The sequence below is a fragment of the Onychostoma macrolepis genome, chromosome 06 (assembly GCF_012432095.1).
Source record: "Onychostoma macrolepis isolate SWU-2019 chromosome 06, ASM1243209v1, whole genome shotgun sequence".
Lineage (NCBI taxonomy): Eukaryota > Metazoa > Chordata > Actinopteri > Cypriniformes > Cyprinidae > Onychostoma > Onychostoma macrolepis.
The window spans coordinates 23,528,289-23,544,493 of NC_081160.1; the positions used below are offsets into that span (position 1 = coordinate 23,528,289).

Consider the following 16,205-nt stretch of genomic DNA (forward strand, 5'->3'; position numbering starts at 1 on the left):
AGCGGGTTGACAGCATGCAGCAGATACACAGAGAAACAACAGGAAGTGAGAACAGCAAAGAACAATAGTATGCAGCAATTACAGAGTGCAAAAATTATGATAATCCATCAACTTAAGTTGATATGTTCCCACAGCATTCTGTTCCCAACAAAGACACAGAAAAGCAGTAAAAATGAAGAGAATAAAATATGCACCATCAATACTTTTATTCCCACAGTAAAGGCTTCCCAACATACTCATGCGTAAAGATGACTCAATGGAGCCTTTAATCTCCACGATGAATCAGGAGTGGTTGCTTACCTTCACCGTTCACCTCAAATTTTGTCCTTTCAGCTTTTAAAGAATCAAAAGAGACGGTTTGACCTGCCAAAATGTCCATATATTATACTATGTCTGCACACGCAGCTATAAACAAACTGTTTTTCTACTGGGGAAAAAAAATGGCATACCCTGGCTTTTATTGACAGTGGTGTCATAGTCAGCAATCTCCACCATTGGAGCATCATCATCATAGGTCTCTATAGAGTAAATGTGCTCGTAGTCTGGATCATTTGTGTTCATCACAACACGCAGCTTTTGACCTGCAAAAACATGCAAGGGTGCACAAAGAAAGAATGTGAGGGCTATTGGAAGTCAGAGTTTAGAATGTTGGGATATTGGAGTTTGAAAGCATTAGATGTACATGTGCAACTGGATATGTTAAATACAAGCATGTATTTAACATATCCCACTTATGTTTAAGGCAGAAACAGTTTCTGTTTAAAGGGGTAGTTTAAAGAGAAAAATGTAAATTCTGTCATCATTTACTCAGCCTTGTTTCAAACCTGAATGATTGACTTTCTTCCACAGAACATTATAATGAGATGTTTTGTAAATGTTGAAACACTGCTTTTTTAAATAATGCAAAGAGACACCATTGTGAAAAAGAGGTACACTTTAGCATACTTTCAAAAAAGAGAACTTATTACAAAAATAACATACTTGAAAAGAATATACTTTAGTGTGAATTGAATGCAATGTTGTTCACGGACACTTAATTGCTTGTGAATGCCATTTAATGTTATTTCTATTAAAAGTCTTTTATGTCATGTATTTAAATATACTTATAATTACACATTACACAATTAAAACATAAATTTTAAATGTAATATTGAATAACAAACTACAGATAACATTTATGTGTGCTTTAAGTATGTAAGCCAACACATTAAAAAGCGTGCTTCTTTAAAGAATGACAAAAATATGCTATGTTTACGTGCCCGTTCAATGCAATTAAGCACACTTTTCATTTTCACAAGGCAAGAGATAGATAGAGATAGGGCTTTTGTGGAATGGAAAAAATCAGTGTGAACATTCTTCAAAATATCTTCTTTTGTGTTCCACGTTTGAGTAAAAGAGTAAATGATGACAGAATTTGTATTTTTGGGTGAACTGTTACTTTAAACTAGTCCTTTCAAGGAAGTCATAAATAGAGGGCAGAGTGACAGGAGTTTTCAGTTTAGAAGAGAGGAGGATAAACAGAGATAGAAGGATGAAATGAGGATAGGACTCACCCTCCTCGTCCCCTCGGACTAGTGAGCGCTCAGGGGACGTGGAGGAGCTTCGGTAAGCCTGCACTGGTACAGGTTTCTCAACTTCCAGAACACCTGAGAACACGCCCATAACGAATCACACAAACGCAAGATAGTAAAACCCATCAGTGAACACACTCACACAGGCATCCATGCATGTAAAGATGTACTCAAAGATCATGCACTACATCAACAATTTAGCATGCACAAAACCCGGAACTTAGCCATGTGGACACAAACCAGAAATACTCACGAACATACTCAACAAGGTTTATACAGAAAGAGACCACATAAGACGGTCACACACAAGCCTACTGTTAGTGAACTGTGTGCACATGGGAAAATGTCTACTGGCTATATTGAAGCTTTATAAGTCACAACTTACCTCCACAAGCTTAGGGAAAAAGAGAGAAAGAGAGAGAATTGAATTGAAGAATACAAAAGAGAAATTAAAATCAACATCAATCAGCATTTGCAACCCAATGTACTTCTGTAAAATATATTTCTAAGTGAAAAAGAATATACAGTGAAAAAGGATTTGTTTTGATTTCATGACATGAAAAAGAGTCATTGATGATGATGGAAAATTGTTGTAGATGGAGATAAATTACTTTTATCCACTCACCACAATGCAGGTTCATCTCACTTCGAACATAAGTCCGAATCTCATCCTCCTTTAAGAATAAAGAGAGATGCAACCAGTCCTTGTGTCATTGTTATTTATCTTGAGGATTCAATGAGAGAGTCGAAATATGCATGATGACATTACAATAAATCATGAATCACAAAGGTCTATTTGTTCTGACCGTCATGCCTGGTTCTCCTCTGTCTCCTTTAGGTCCATCAGTGCCAATCTCGCCCTGATACAAAAACACAAAGAGACACATTTAGTGATGACAGATATACAGTATGGAGAAAAAATGCAGAGGACAAGTGCATAGAGTCACCTGTTCTCCTCTTTCTCCTGGGATCCCAGGGATGCCACGTGGGCCAACCATAGCAGGGCCTGAAGGACCTCTTTCACCCTACAATAAATATTCAAAACGTCACATATGATGAACTAACCATGGCTCCTTGTGCATATGAATCAGTGTTTAATGCAGTGCTATTCAGGAGCAGCCCTGCACTGCTGCTGATTCTGGTGCTCCAAATCAATACAAAACATATCACAGAAAAAAAGATATAGATAAAATAAATAGAACTGTACTTTGTGTGATGAAAGAAAGACTCTGTAATGAATCTGTCAAACTATTTGACAAATCAGTCCGAAAAGAACAGAGTAAATGGTCTGAATCATGAACAAAATTGGTGACAACTCGCATCCTCAGTGAATTGGCTCTGATTACTCACTTGTTCGCTGAACCACAGGTTATGACACAAAATGAGCCCAGAACGTTACTGTGCTATGTGCTTTTTTTTTTTTTTTTTTGAAAATGTAGAAAATACATATTCGTAAGGTAAATGAAAGTTTAATTACTCAGTGGTTGTCCATATGACAGCATTACTTAAGAGATACAGTTATAGACATATATCCGCAGTTTCATTGTAATTTAGTCATAATTTTAAAAAGCATGCTGTGTGGTCCACTGTCAATGAAAAAAAAAAATCTATGGAAAAACAGACATGAATAACAACTCAATAATTATGTAAATGCCTGTTTTCATATATACAGTATGTATGTATTGATATAAAGTAAGTTTGATACCTTTTGTCCTTGCAGGCCCTCTGGACCTTTACCTCCAGCAGGTCCTTGAGGGCCCGTTAGACCAGGGGGTCCATCCGCTCCTCTTGGACCCAGGGAACCAGGGATACCAGGTTGGCCCTAAAGAAAGCAGGCGGAGGACGTTTTAAGGTGGAACATTTGATAAGACTTTTCACTGAGATCAGCAGTGTTAGGCTTAAACAGCAGGGGAGCTAAAGAAGTTGGCATACTCACCCGTTCACCTTTCTCTCCCTGTGATCCCTTCGGCCCAGTAACTCCATCAAAGCCTCTGTCACCCTGGGCAACAACAGATGAACGTTACATGGGTTGTTTAAAGTTTCAATGCACCTTTTCCAGAGTATGTAGTCCTGTTGCAGTAAAACATTTTGTTGTCTACTGGTTTATTCAGCAGTGATTTTAAAAGAATTGGTACGCTGCTGCCAGTCAAGCTTAGGCAACACTTAGGCAACGTGTAATTGTTTTAATTATTAATATTTAGATATTTCAATTTTTTGACATAACTGTTTCATCAATTATAGTGAAATTTTCTATCGTGACAACATTATTATTCAATATAATCTCAGATCAATACGTTCAATATGCTCTTACCTTGGCTCCAATGAGACCCTCCTTCCCTGGACTTCCTGTGGGACCTGGAGACCCGCCTTCACCCTGAAATAAAATTTGCCATCAAAACAATATAACGACAAGAATCGCATTCATGCCTCACACAAAAATAAATGCATGTGTACATACCTGCTCTCCTTTCTTTCCTGGCAATCCCGGTCTGCCATTAATCCCAGCATCCCCCTATGAGCAGACACGATTCATCACTTCCAGCAAAACATGGCGACAACAAAAACTTTCTTCGAGCTCTCCTTATTACTCACCTTGTCTCCTTTTGGACCGCTTTGTCCACATGCTCCCTTGGCGCCTCGTTCTCCCTGTAAGCCATTAAAGCTCAGTCAAACTGTCAATCACTCAATGTTACAGGGAGAAATGACACTAGAGAAAAGCTCCCTGGGAGGGACTATTTAGAAAGAATAAAGCACCATTCATGTGTCAGTCATACACACGAACACACAAACTCACACACACTCTTCAATTACTGTCTTTCTCATTAGTGACAACAGATAGAGGTCTATCTGGGATGTTGAATCCAGATAAAAGTTCTTATCTGCTATGTGAGTGCGTGTCTATATTGCCGCTGGCTGAAGGGCAGCTAGCACTGTCTGCAGCGGCCCATGTATCCCTGAGAGAAATGATTCATACGCAGGAGACTTTCAAGTGCTTCACTGCACTCGACAAATCAATTTCTCCACACATGCACACACATATTCACACACAAAAACTTTCATACAGTGGCTCTGAGGTACATATGCAGATGAATGTCAGACACAATGGCCTGGAATCCAGACTGTGGCGGAATTATAAGCAGTGTGATCATCTGGTCTGAAGGGCTACTCAAGGTTACGGATAAAGCTTGCAAGAGTCAGGTTGAGTTTTAATCAAAGAGACAACCACTAAAATGCACACACACATACACATACCTTGAGGCCTCGCGGACCTCCAGGCCCAAACTCTCCCTTCTCTCCTCTCATTCCAGGCAGACCATCTTTACCAGGTGTTCCCTGTAGAGGACAGATAAAAAAAAAATAAGAAGCAGTCATGGGGAAACGGCTGAGTCTGGGGACTGTATGTGCCAGTGAATAAGAATACGCACTGCTTCTCCTGGGACACCTGGCAGCCCTGCTTCTCCCTGCAAATGATATTTAAATATTTGATCAATATGAGGGTCACGCACATCAATGTACATATGCGAACATACCCAGATGTATTCAGGTATATGCATATGTTTATTCTTGTTCATTTGTGAGGAAAGGGAGTGTATTTTTCACCTTCTGACCACCAGGACCACGGGCTCCCTGGAAGCCAGTGGAACCTCTCTCTCCCGGCTCCCCTCTCAGACCCTTGCAAATATGATAGAAAAATCACAAATGAGATCTCTTTAACATCTTTGTCATTCCTCTCAAACAGCAATGTGATTAAAGGGAACAAATTGAGTCTCTTGCTTCTCAGATTATTCTGCTAAGAAGAGATCCCAACATGTCTCAACAACGTCTATGATCAAAATGAAGAGATTTCAATATACTCAAACATTTCTCATCAGATTCTTTGAAGACCCAATTTTCTGAGCTAAGCCACATGAATTGTATATGTCTATGCACTTATTTTTGTCTATATTTCATTCACCTAAGGAATTTCAGGAGACATCTGAGACATAAATAAAAGAAATGGGTTCTGAAAGACTAACCTTTAAAATAAATCAAAAGAGAATAATAATTTTATTTAGCAATGCCCCGATATTAAAATTTTAGCTAACAGCAATTAGATGATATTTTTTGTCATGTTAAGACTGATAATAAAATTTTATACTATTTTGTCTAAAAAAAAAAAAAAAAAGCTAAAATAAATAGTATTAAATACCACAAGAGATTTAGGTAATTATATTGTAATTATACTGTATATGTGACCCTGGACCACAAAACCAGTCTTAAGTGTCAATCTTTTGACACTGAATAAATAAGCTTTCCATTGATGTATGGTTTGGATAGGACTGTATTTGGCCGAGATACAACTATTTGAAAATCTGGAGTCTAAGGGTGCAAAAAAATCTAAATATTGAGAAAATCGCCTTTAAAGTTGTCCAAATGAAGTTCTTAGCAATGCATATTACTAATCAAAAATGAAGTTTTTATATATTTACAGTAAGATATTTACAAAATATCTTCATGGAACATGATCTTTACTTAATATCCTAATGATTTTTGGCATAAAATAAACATTTATAATTTTGACTCATACAATGTATTTTTGGCTATTGCTACAAATATACCCCAGCGACTTAAGACTGGTTTTGTGGTCCAGGGTCACATTTTATGAAAAAAAATGATGATGAAACAAGAAAAAACATTCTTACCTGTTCTCCTGGTGGTCCTTCCTGTCCCTTTGCACCCTTTTCACCCTGTCCACCTTTAGGTCCCCGCTCCCCCTGAGGAGAGCAGCGATCAATACAACTGATTAGTTTAGATCGACCCAAAAGATCTGCCTTTATCCTGTTGCTTACTGACTCGTTAACAATCTATAAATCCTGAGGCAGACTCACATGAATATTTTATGACCAGTTCTCATAGGCACATGTTCTCAATAGATAAAACACCTATAGCAGCCTAACCTTTATTATTGGCCTTTAATCTGAGTGACCCAAAAGCATTAAACACCTGACACAGCTTAATCAAAACAATTTGACTCACGGTTTCTCCTTTCACTCCTTTCTCTCCTGGAGGTCCACCCACCAGCTGAGTATCTCCCTTAAAGATACAAAATCAAATACAGCAATATACAATCTATTAAATATGCAAAAATAACAGTATAATATATTCAATATGCAAAATAAACCCCCTTTTAGGGTGATGCAAAACCTCACTACTTCACTTAATAATCACATTTGACGGAGTTCGTTTTGCGATAATTACCTGACTGTACAAGATTCTGCTTATTACATGGCTACAAATAAATAAATTCACATGAAATATTAATTTGCTTTTAAATAATGTATCATTTAAGAAGAATTAAGTTTAGCTATCAAATTTATTAACTCTCACTGAAAAATATTGGAATGGACCAATCAGAATCAAGTATTCCAGGAAGCTGTATAATAAAGAAAGATGATCAAAGCATTTTCCAAAAAAATACCTTTTCTCCTTTAATTCCCGAAGGACCTTGTTCGCCCTGTAAAAGAATTGGTAGTTTATAAAGTTTAGTTTATAAAACGTGTACATAAAGGAATGTATTTCATGACACTTTTTTTTTTTTTTTAAGCAAAGCAAGGGACAAGCCTGAGCCAGATTGTAGCAGTTAATGAAAACTTATACACACCTTATCTCCTCTGTTTCCTTTGCTGCCAAGAGGACCCTGTCAGTGGGACAGACAGATGAGTAGAGGAGAAATCTTATTTGCCTGAGCATTTGTATGCATTTGTAGATAGAAGACGTGCAGTGCTGCAAGAGGCCTTGACTCATAATTGTTTTGAAATTGCAGCGAGTGGGAGATGAACACATCATAGCCCTGAATATAAAGTGTGTCGAATACAGTGTTCGTACAGCTACCTCTCTGCCTGCATATGCCTTTCCACATCTAGACGAGGGCTCAGATCAATGACACCCATCAAGAGAGACTGACTGTTACTGCCTGACTGACATCAATATGTGTAGAAAACAGGATGTGGTATGGTAAAAAATAATGAGTAAATGCAGAATGTTGTAAAGGAAAGTAGGAGTATATTTACAGTAGGGCCTCTCTCTCCATCTGTTCCAGCCCGACCTTCTTCTCCCTACAAAAATTAGACAGATGCACACACCATCACAATCTGATATGCATACAAAGAAATGAACAAGAGATGGAGTCATTGTGGACATTACCCGAGGCCCTGGGTCTCCTCGCTCTCCTCTTAAACCTGGCACTCCTATACCAATTTCACCCTGAATGTGGAGGAAAAAGAGAAAAAGGGTAATGACTCTGTGTCATGCAGTGCACTTCATTTTAGTCCAATAAAACCTTACTAAACAGCTCTGACTGCACAGAGACACGCTGGTTTCAAAGGTTTAGCTTTTTAGACTGGCTTCCTTATGTCCAAAATAAACGCAAACAGATTGGTCCTAAAAGTTTAAAACCAATTTTAAAAGTGCTTTTATTTTGTATTTTTCTACCTTTAAACCTGAAAACAACTGCATATTGTGCCCAAGTGCATATTGTCACTAAACCAAAATACAGATATACCAAATAGTAAGGCATTCTGAAATTCATGCTGATTAGCCTTTTTACTTAAACTTGTTATACTGATTATATCATTTGTAATTAAATAGGAAAAAATCCATATTTCATATGCGGAAACATGACTGAACAGCCCTAAAAATATACAACAAGCCAAGGCTCTACAGTGCAAACATTAGTCACCTTTGCGCCCGTAAATGACTGTGAAAAAAAATTAGATGCTTGAAGCTCATGAATAAATTAGCACTTGGTAGGTGCCAAATGGCAGTAAAAACTGCAAAGACTATGACTGAATTATGTACGCATTACGTGTTTCAGAGTACACCTTAAGGTCTACGAGGGATTTTCCACAAAAATGGAAGCTCCATGCTTTAATGATTGAATGCAAAACAACTAAGACAGCCATAAATATTAGTATTGTAATTTTACTGTTGTAAAATATAACTGTTATTTATTTATTTATTTATTTTCTGCAGCTGGTCAAATTAACTGAAAATATTTTATTTGGTTTATCAGAAGGTAAACTCCTTTGTCATGACCCACACAATGTTCCTGATTTCTGGCATAAAAGCTCCATTCTCTCATGCCTACTTGCGCATGACATTTTTGACTGTGCTCCTAAAAATTGTAAGTCCTGCAAGCAACACATCACTTACCTTATCGCCCTTCAGTCCTGCAAGGCCCGCAGTGCCCTAATATGAAGATAAAGACATCATTGAATACCACTGAGGGAGAGACACACAGTTATACTTGCTATAAGAAATACCTTAATGCAAATACACAATTATTTGATTTTAGCATGTCTGTGACTTACTGGGGGTCCAGGGGGCCCAGCAGCTCCTGGTATTCCAGGGTTTCCGGCTTTGCCAATAAACCCTTGTAGACCCTTACAAGCACCAAGAGAAATTCCGATCATTAGATGCAGCCAAATTCAGCAAATATTTTTGTCTATGATTGTATTCAAACTATTTCTTTATGTAGTGATAGTAATTCTAAACATTTGTTGTTTTTAGTGTACATTTGTTTCTGTGTGTGCAGTGACTCTACGAACCCTGTCTCCTGGTGGTCCAGGGGGTCCTGGCTGTCCTGCTTCACCTCTCTGCCCTGCCAGTCCTGGCGTGCCATCCAATCCACGTGGTCCAGGAGGGCCCGGAGGACCTGGTAAGCCAGGGTCACCCTACAATTAAAACTTTAATTTAATATACAAACTAGATTTTACATTCATGTTTGTCACAGAAACAATGTGGGATGAGTTAAGTGCCAAAGTTTACACTTAGGGTTAGAGGTCTGTTAGCAACAGTTCTGTAACAATACAATGAATCAAATACCTTTAAGCCAATGGGGCCAAGTTGTCCTGGAGGCCCAGGCATTCCCACACCTGCCTCTCCTTTGACTCCTTTGAGCCCTGGTGGTCCTCTCATTCCCTGAACAATGAATATAAAAGAGTCTTTTATTGATGCATATATTATAGTGGAGATAAAACGGATGGCGATGCTGGCAGTTCTGCCTTTGAAGTGACTGCTGGTACTCACATTCTCACCAGGATCTCCAGGATCACCCGCAGCACCCTGTGAGTAAATAACACTTTCAAATCTATTTCTACACATTGTGCATTGCCTTGTTTGTGGCCACTCTTCTCAAAATAACGCTACTTACTCTTTCTCCTTTGATTCCCGCTGGCCCTTTGTCTCCTTTTAGACCCTAAAACACAAAACAACCAATCAATATGTGTATGAAATGTTAATTCAGAATTACTTCTACAAATGACATTAATGATGAAGGATGGCTAATGACGGAATATGACGGCAAACTGTGGGAACAAATAATGGGGCATAAATAAATGTAAACATGCAGATCAACAAATATAAACCTCAAAAATGTATTGGAATGTATTGGACAGAAGCTCAAATAAATAAGCAAAATGAGTGAAGCTCACCGGTGAACCAGGAAGGCCTCTTTCTCCAACGGTACCTGGTAATGTCAGACCAGGAGGACCCTTAAACAACCATGAGTATATATGAGTTAATCATGTGGTATATATGAGTTAATAATGTGGCATATTCATGTCAGAAATAACCAAATCTATGGCCCATTATCTACAATCTATCTCATGGCACAGTGCAGATAAGCCATCCATTTCCCTCAGGAGAATTGGGTCTGTACCAAATGGATGGATGCATTGACTGCCTGTGTGCTTCAGTTCTGTTTATTCCATTCATGTATTTTCAGGAAATACTGCACATTTCTGAGAACCTGCTGTATGTATTTTTCAGATATTATAAAGATTCCATCATTGGTGAAACTGTGGATGGCATCTCTTGACAGATTAGTAACTCCTGGAAATATTCAGCTGTACAGTGAAAGCAGGTGATGGATTTTGCCTGTGGCATTTAATGTGCAATGGGCCACAATAGTTTACTTTCCTGTCCCTGTCCTGTCATAGTTTTGTCGATAAATGTGGTAAATATATATATATATATATATATATATATATATGGACCACATCAGTGCCAATATCTAAATAAACTCACACAATAAGGCACAATTACACAGGATTTGTGTCAGAGAGCTGGCACAATGCTGAAAAAGAGGGTCATAAAGTTTGCACATAAAGTTTACTCACTGTATCAGTTTTTTAAAGTTTAAAGTACAGCTACATAGAGCTAAATCTATTAATCAGACACACAAAGGCACATTAAATTAGTGGCATGCTGTCAATTATCACAGAAAATAAACAAAAATCACATTTATAGTAATGCACTTAGAAGTCTATAAACCAAGGTGTTCAAAGCAGAAATAGGCAGCTTGAATTTTTGTTAAAGAGATATTAATTCTTCTGAACATGAATGTGTGTTATTTGATTTGTAATGTTGTCTAAATAAAGCATTTGAGGTGAGCCTACTGTTGTTGGTGAATAAACTTCTGGTTATTTGTTACCAACATAAATTCTGCAGGTGAATTTGTAAAAAAAAATGTGGTATCATTGCATTTATCTTGTGGAAATTATCATAATTACTGGCTTTATATGGTTTGTGTTATGAAATACATTAAACCTCTTTGTGTTGGCAAACAATTCAGGCAGCAAACAAAATAACCAAGAAGTTAACGCAAACAACTAGATGAAAAATACAGAGACAGTCAAAAAATGTTTACTTAGTATGTAACTACATACCTGAGGATCAAGGAAAGCTTTTTATCCTTAACAGTCATAAAATATTAGATTAAAGTCAAATAAAATAGAGCTCTCTACTTGGTTTGAACAAATTAAAGTCTTCACTTGTCCGTGAATTACTTTAATACTTTGTGCTGCTCCTCAGTCGGCATTTGAGTACGACAACACTGAGAGAAGATCTATTGAAGAGCTCACGTACATGCTGCTCTAACATTACGCTTGCTTCAAATGAGATTATCTGTCATGCAGGTGAGACAGGTTGATCTTCACACAGTGTTCGCTATGATGTAACCATGGCAACAACTCACCATCTCACCCTTCGTTCCAGGGGGTCCGGTGACAGACTGCAGAACACAGTGGAAATAAAGGGAGAGAGATAAATTGAGTGTGTTGGGAATTAAAAGCATAGTGTCAGACAAACTACACATTTCGTGCAAATCCACACATGCAGATGCACATATGGACGCACCTTTCCTGGTGGACCGCTGTCTCCCTGCTCTCCTTTTAATCCTGGGGACCCGATGGGTCCGGCAATACCCTAAAAGAAAGTGACAGAGAGTAATAATAAGACAGAGAGAGCGGTTAAGTAGGGAAGAAAAGAAAGAAGCAAAGAGAACATGGAAAAAGGTGCAGAAGATAATAAAATTAACACACATCTTTGTAAACGTCAAGGGCATATAATCACTCACCTGTTTCCCAGATAACCCTGGCAGGCCATCTTTTCCTGGAACACCGTCTCTCCCTGGGACCCCAGGCTTGCCCCCCTCTCCCTGTTTATGTTAAAGATAACCTTATTACTCAAACAAGTGCCATGCCTCACAGTCACATTGTCAGCAAACAACAGTTTTTATTATCACTAACACAAACACAAACAAAATCCATTTCTGTGCATGGTAATTATTGCTGTCAAACGATTAATCGCATCCAAAATAAATGTTTTTGTTTATATAATATGTGTGTGTACTGTGTATATTTATTATGTATATATAAATACAAACACATACATGTATATATTGAAGAAAAATATGCTATGTTTATATATTAAATATATTTATATATAATATAAAATATAGTAATATAAATATATAAATGCATATACATGTAAATATTTTCAATATATACTGTATGTGTGTGTATATATATATATATATATATATATATATATATATATATATATAATAAATAAATACAGTACACATACATATAGTATATAAACAAAAACTTTTATTTTGGATGCGATTAATCATTTGACAGCACTAAATATGACTCCTGCAGATAAAAACTGAATATTGTGTATTCCTTGAAATGTTTTTTTTATTGAATTTTTCCTTCTCCTTTTTCCCTTATTGTTTGAATCATACTAATGTCAACATTTGTTGCTAGAAACAGCTACCAGTTTCAGTTTATTTATTAATCAATACATTATATTTAAGTGTTTATGTTCTGTTTATAAAAAAAGAGTTTAAAAAAATCAATATTTTAATACAAACTGAAAAAATACAGTTTCAAAGAGTAAGTTTGTAAGAGTGTTTTGTAGTTGAGAGCAACTGAATGCATCACATAAAAATAAAATAGTGTTTCTGCCACTAGAATATTGACTGTTGTGGTGCAATGATATTTGCTAGCTAATCTTCAATTAGGCTATAATTTTGAACTAGATCGGTAAACAACTAATCCACTATTAATTATAGCAATTAATCAAGTAAAAATACACTCAAGTAGGCTTATGCATGCTCTAAATCTCAGAGAGAATGTATAAACAGCAGATATATGTGTGTGTGTGTGTGTGTGCATGTATATATATATATATATATATATATATATATATATATGTATACGTATGCATATTTGTGTGTGTGTGTGTGTGTGTGTGTGTGTGTATATAACTTATTAAATGTTTATGTATGTGTATTAGCAAAAGAACAGGAGAACAGAGAGGCACTTCATATAAACTAGGTCCGAGTATTGCAAAGTATCGCAAAATATGATACACTTCCATGCGATACATGCATCACAATATCATAATTGGATTGTGCCTCAAACAGCACCAAACGCAACCGAGACCAAGTGTGTCCATCCGAGAAAGTGAATTGCGGTTCAGTTTCAATCTTTCTCGCACCACATAGAAGCAGTTCTGACTGCACTGTGAAACAGCTATATTGCTTTTCAAATCCAAAGCCAAGTGCTCTCACACAGCTGACACTTTTTGTCTTTTGTTGATCGAACATTCAACCACGCATTGCCTCACCTTCGCCATTTGACCAATTAGTTGAAGAGGGAAAATTGCAATAAGAGGATTTTTCATAATTTGATATGCTCTGTAATATATGTTGTTCTTGTATGTTTATTTACTCACCACTTGTCCTGGAAGCCCTGGAGGTCCTTGTGGTCCCTGCAAACATTAGAAAATGCTGCATTCATCCCTACTCCCTACAAATATAAATCACCCTTATCTAGAACAATATGTATATAGAAAACACACAGGATCTATTGAACATCAACAGTACATTGATATTAAACTGCTGAAATAGGCCTACACAAGGAGGAAAAACATTTTGCTTTCTGTAATGAAAGGGCAAACTGAAGACTACAAGAGTCAAGGATAAATAAGGCACAGAGAAACAGAGCATGTGAAGAGGCTCTAAGCTGAAGCTGCAGAGATTGTCTAATGACCTCTGTGGAGAGACAGAGGTCAAACTCCTCTGAGTTGTTGGAATGACTCCAATATTGCGTTTTTATCTTACTATTGCTCCTGGAGTGCCTGGAGGTCCAGGTAACCCTCTGTTGCCCTGAGATCCAGGAGGGCCCTTGAAGAATGAAGAGGAAAGATTGAAGAGTGAGTAAACTCTGGTGGGTTAGTTATGTAACTCCAAAAACACATTGCTTTGTATCAAATCGCCTGAAGCAAAGTGTTCATCGCTACTCAGCTGGAAAACTTACTTGAACTCCAATGCCTGGTTCTCCTTGGTCACCCTAAACATGACACACAAACATGTGAACATACACACACACATTTTATGTGTTATTTGCATCTGCAATGCCAGAGCTGAGGATATCAGGACGCAAATAGGGACAAAATAACTTTCATGCTGTTATCGTTGATTTAAAATGACTGCTAATGAATAAAATTATAGGGTCCATGTCAAATAATGCAGCATTAACCTTTACACCAGGAGCCCCTGGGGGTCCATTTCCGCCCATCGGTCCCTGAAATATCAAACCAAAGGTTAGAAAAAGGATTTTTAATGTGAGTATGTTCATTAAACCGAATATACGTACGGTTGGTCCTCTTATTCCTGGTTCTCCTGGATTCCCCTGTGCAAAATACACATTTGGTATGAATAGCAGGCTGATACAAATATGAAGCACACAGATACACACATGCACATATAAACAGCACACACAAGCTCTGAACGGACAGACATACTGTAAACTGTACTTCTGACAAAGACTGTACAAACATTGCACACATACACTACTTCAAAAGTTTGGGTTCGGTAAGATCTGTAAAATATTTTTGAAAGAATTCTCTTATGCACACCAAGGCTGAATTTATTTGATCAAAAATACAGTAATACTGTGAATATTATTACAATGTAAAATTGTTTAAATTGTTTCTATTTTGCTGTATTTAAAAATGTAATTTATTCCTGTGACGGTAAACCTGAATTTTGCAGTCTTCAGTGTCACATGATCCTTCAGAAATCATTCTAATATGCTGATTTGGTGCTCTAGAAACATTTCTTACTATTATCAATGGTAAAAACAGTAGGGTTGTGATGGTGAGGAAATTTCCCCACCAGTTAATCGACGTGTAACAACACCAGTAGTACCATGGGGGTGGTTGGGGGGGATGGGGTTCCCCTCTTTTTCACGCTTTCTTTCACTTTTAAATAGCATGTAAAAGCAGGGTGTGCATTTTACTTTCACTTTTTAGCGGCAATTCGCCATTCATTCAAGCATCAACAAAATACAACTTCAAACTCAACTTAGCCTATATAAAAATCATAGAACTTTTATTAACAAAACGAATCAAAATACACCATCCTATAGGCTATACCTAATATAAAATAACAAATAACTTACACAAAATTTAAATAGACTAGGTAGGCCTATCCACCTTTTTCTTCAATGCAGAAGTAAGCCTATGGGTGAGACTTCCGGTTCAGTAAATGGTAAAACTGTTTGCACTAAAAACCAGTGTTTATAATTAAGATAATACATTAAAATAATATGGTAAGACACACCAATTTTCAATATCAAGCAGCAAAACAAACAGTTTTGTACTGATAAAAATAGCTGGATGCGGATGAGACCAGAAGCTAGACCCATAGAATTTACAAATAGCCACGCCCCTTTTTACAGCAAGAAAAAGGTGGATACAAAACTGAAAATCAGCAAACACTGTGGAACCAATTACATATGAAACTAATGTTTTTTCGTTAACACCGTCTATGGCAGCAAGCATAGTTGTGCTCTGATGAATATAAGGTTCAAAAGAACAGAACTTATTTGAATATAAATATTTTGCAATATATTAAATGTATTTATTGTCACTTTTGTACAACTTAATACATCCATGCTAAATAAAAGTATTATTTCTTTCTTTCAAAAGAAAAAAACACAACCTTACTGACCCCAAACTTTTGAATGGTAGTAATATTGTGATATAAAAAATATTCACATTGCTCACAGAGACATAAAACATACTATATACTTCCAAACTCACTCAAATATCTAACAGACATACATGAATGCACAAATACACACAAACAAACTACAGAGACAAGGACAGCCCCCTTCCCAATGTTAGCAAAGCAGCCTACAATCTCAGCCACAGAAAACCTACCGGTCTGCCCAGCACTCCTGGGAACCCAGGCAAGCCCTAGAGAGAAGAAGGAAGGGATGGAGGGACAGGAAGAGTAGA

The 16,205-nt window shown here is 37.1% G+C and overlaps 1 protein-coding gene across 8 annotated transcripts in view; it reads right to left on the bottom strand.

The window, feature by feature from the left end:
- The window catches only part of col7a1 (collagen, type VII, alpha 1), a 58,993-nt gene that overhangs the window by 1,149 nt on the left and 41,639 nt on the right, over positions 1-16,205 (bottom strand). For 3 of the 8 annotated variants that reach the window (XM_058778900.1, XM_058778899.1, XM_058778897.1), the window contains exons 82-117: positions 16,128-16,163; positions 14,558-14,593; positions 14,441-14,485; positions 14,219-14,251; positions 14,023-14,085; positions 13,635-13,670; positions 11,968-12,048; positions 11,748-11,816; positions 11,587-11,622; positions 10,043-10,102; positions 9,763-9,807; positions 9,639-9,674; positions 9,435-9,530; positions 9,158-9,283; positions 8,921-8,992; positions 8,763-8,798; positions 7,755-7,814; positions 7,622-7,666; positions 7,213-7,248; positions 7,030-7,065; positions 6,588-6,644; positions 6,254-6,325; positions 5,172-5,243; positions 4,997-5,032; positions 4,824-4,904; positions 4,164-4,217; positions 4,030-4,083; positions 3,883-3,945; positions 3,508-3,570; positions 3,277-3,393; positions 2,519-2,596; positions 2,378-2,431; positions 2,197-2,245; positions 1,554-1,646; positions 450-581; positions 301-363 (exon numbers count right to left, since the gene is read on the bottom strand). In XM_058778900.1, coding sequence (XP_058634883.1) covers positions 301-363; positions 450-581; positions 1,554-1,646; positions 2,197-2,245; positions 2,378-2,431; positions 2,519-2,596; positions 3,277-3,393; positions 3,508-3,570; positions 3,883-3,945; positions 4,030-4,083; positions 4,164-4,217; positions 4,824-4,904; positions 4,997-5,032; positions 5,172-5,243; positions 6,254-6,325; positions 6,588-6,644; positions 7,030-7,065; positions 7,213-7,248; positions 7,622-7,666; positions 7,755-7,814; positions 8,763-8,798; positions 8,921-8,992; positions 9,158-9,283; positions 9,435-9,530; positions 9,639-9,674; positions 9,763-9,807; positions 10,043-10,102; positions 11,587-11,622; positions 11,748-11,816; positions 11,968-12,048; positions 13,635-13,670; positions 14,023-14,085; positions 14,219-14,251; positions 14,441-14,485; positions 14,558-14,593; positions 16,128-16,163 — 2,221 coding nt within the window. Of the gene's footprint in view, positions 1-300; positions 364-449; positions 582-1,553; positions 1,647-2,017; positions 2,077-2,196; positions 2,246-2,377; positions 2,432-2,518; positions 2,597-3,276; positions 3,394-3,507; positions 3,571-3,882; positions 3,946-4,029; positions 4,084-4,163; positions 4,218-4,823; positions 4,905-4,996; positions 5,033-5,171; positions 5,244-6,253; positions 6,326-6,587; positions 6,645-7,028; positions 7,066-7,212; positions 7,249-7,442; positions 7,529-7,621; positions 7,667-7,754; positions 7,815-8,762; positions 8,799-8,920; positions 8,993-9,157; positions 9,284-9,434; positions 9,531-9,638; positions 9,675-9,762; positions 9,808-10,042; positions 10,103-11,586; positions 11,623-11,747; positions 11,817-11,967; positions 12,049-13,634; positions 13,671-14,022; positions 14,086-14,218; positions 14,252-14,440; positions 14,486-14,557; positions 14,594-16,127; positions 16,164-16,205 lie in introns of those variants that run through there. The other 5 variants (XM_058778901.1, XM_058778898.1, XM_058778903.1 and 2 more) reach the window with 5 other exon arrangements.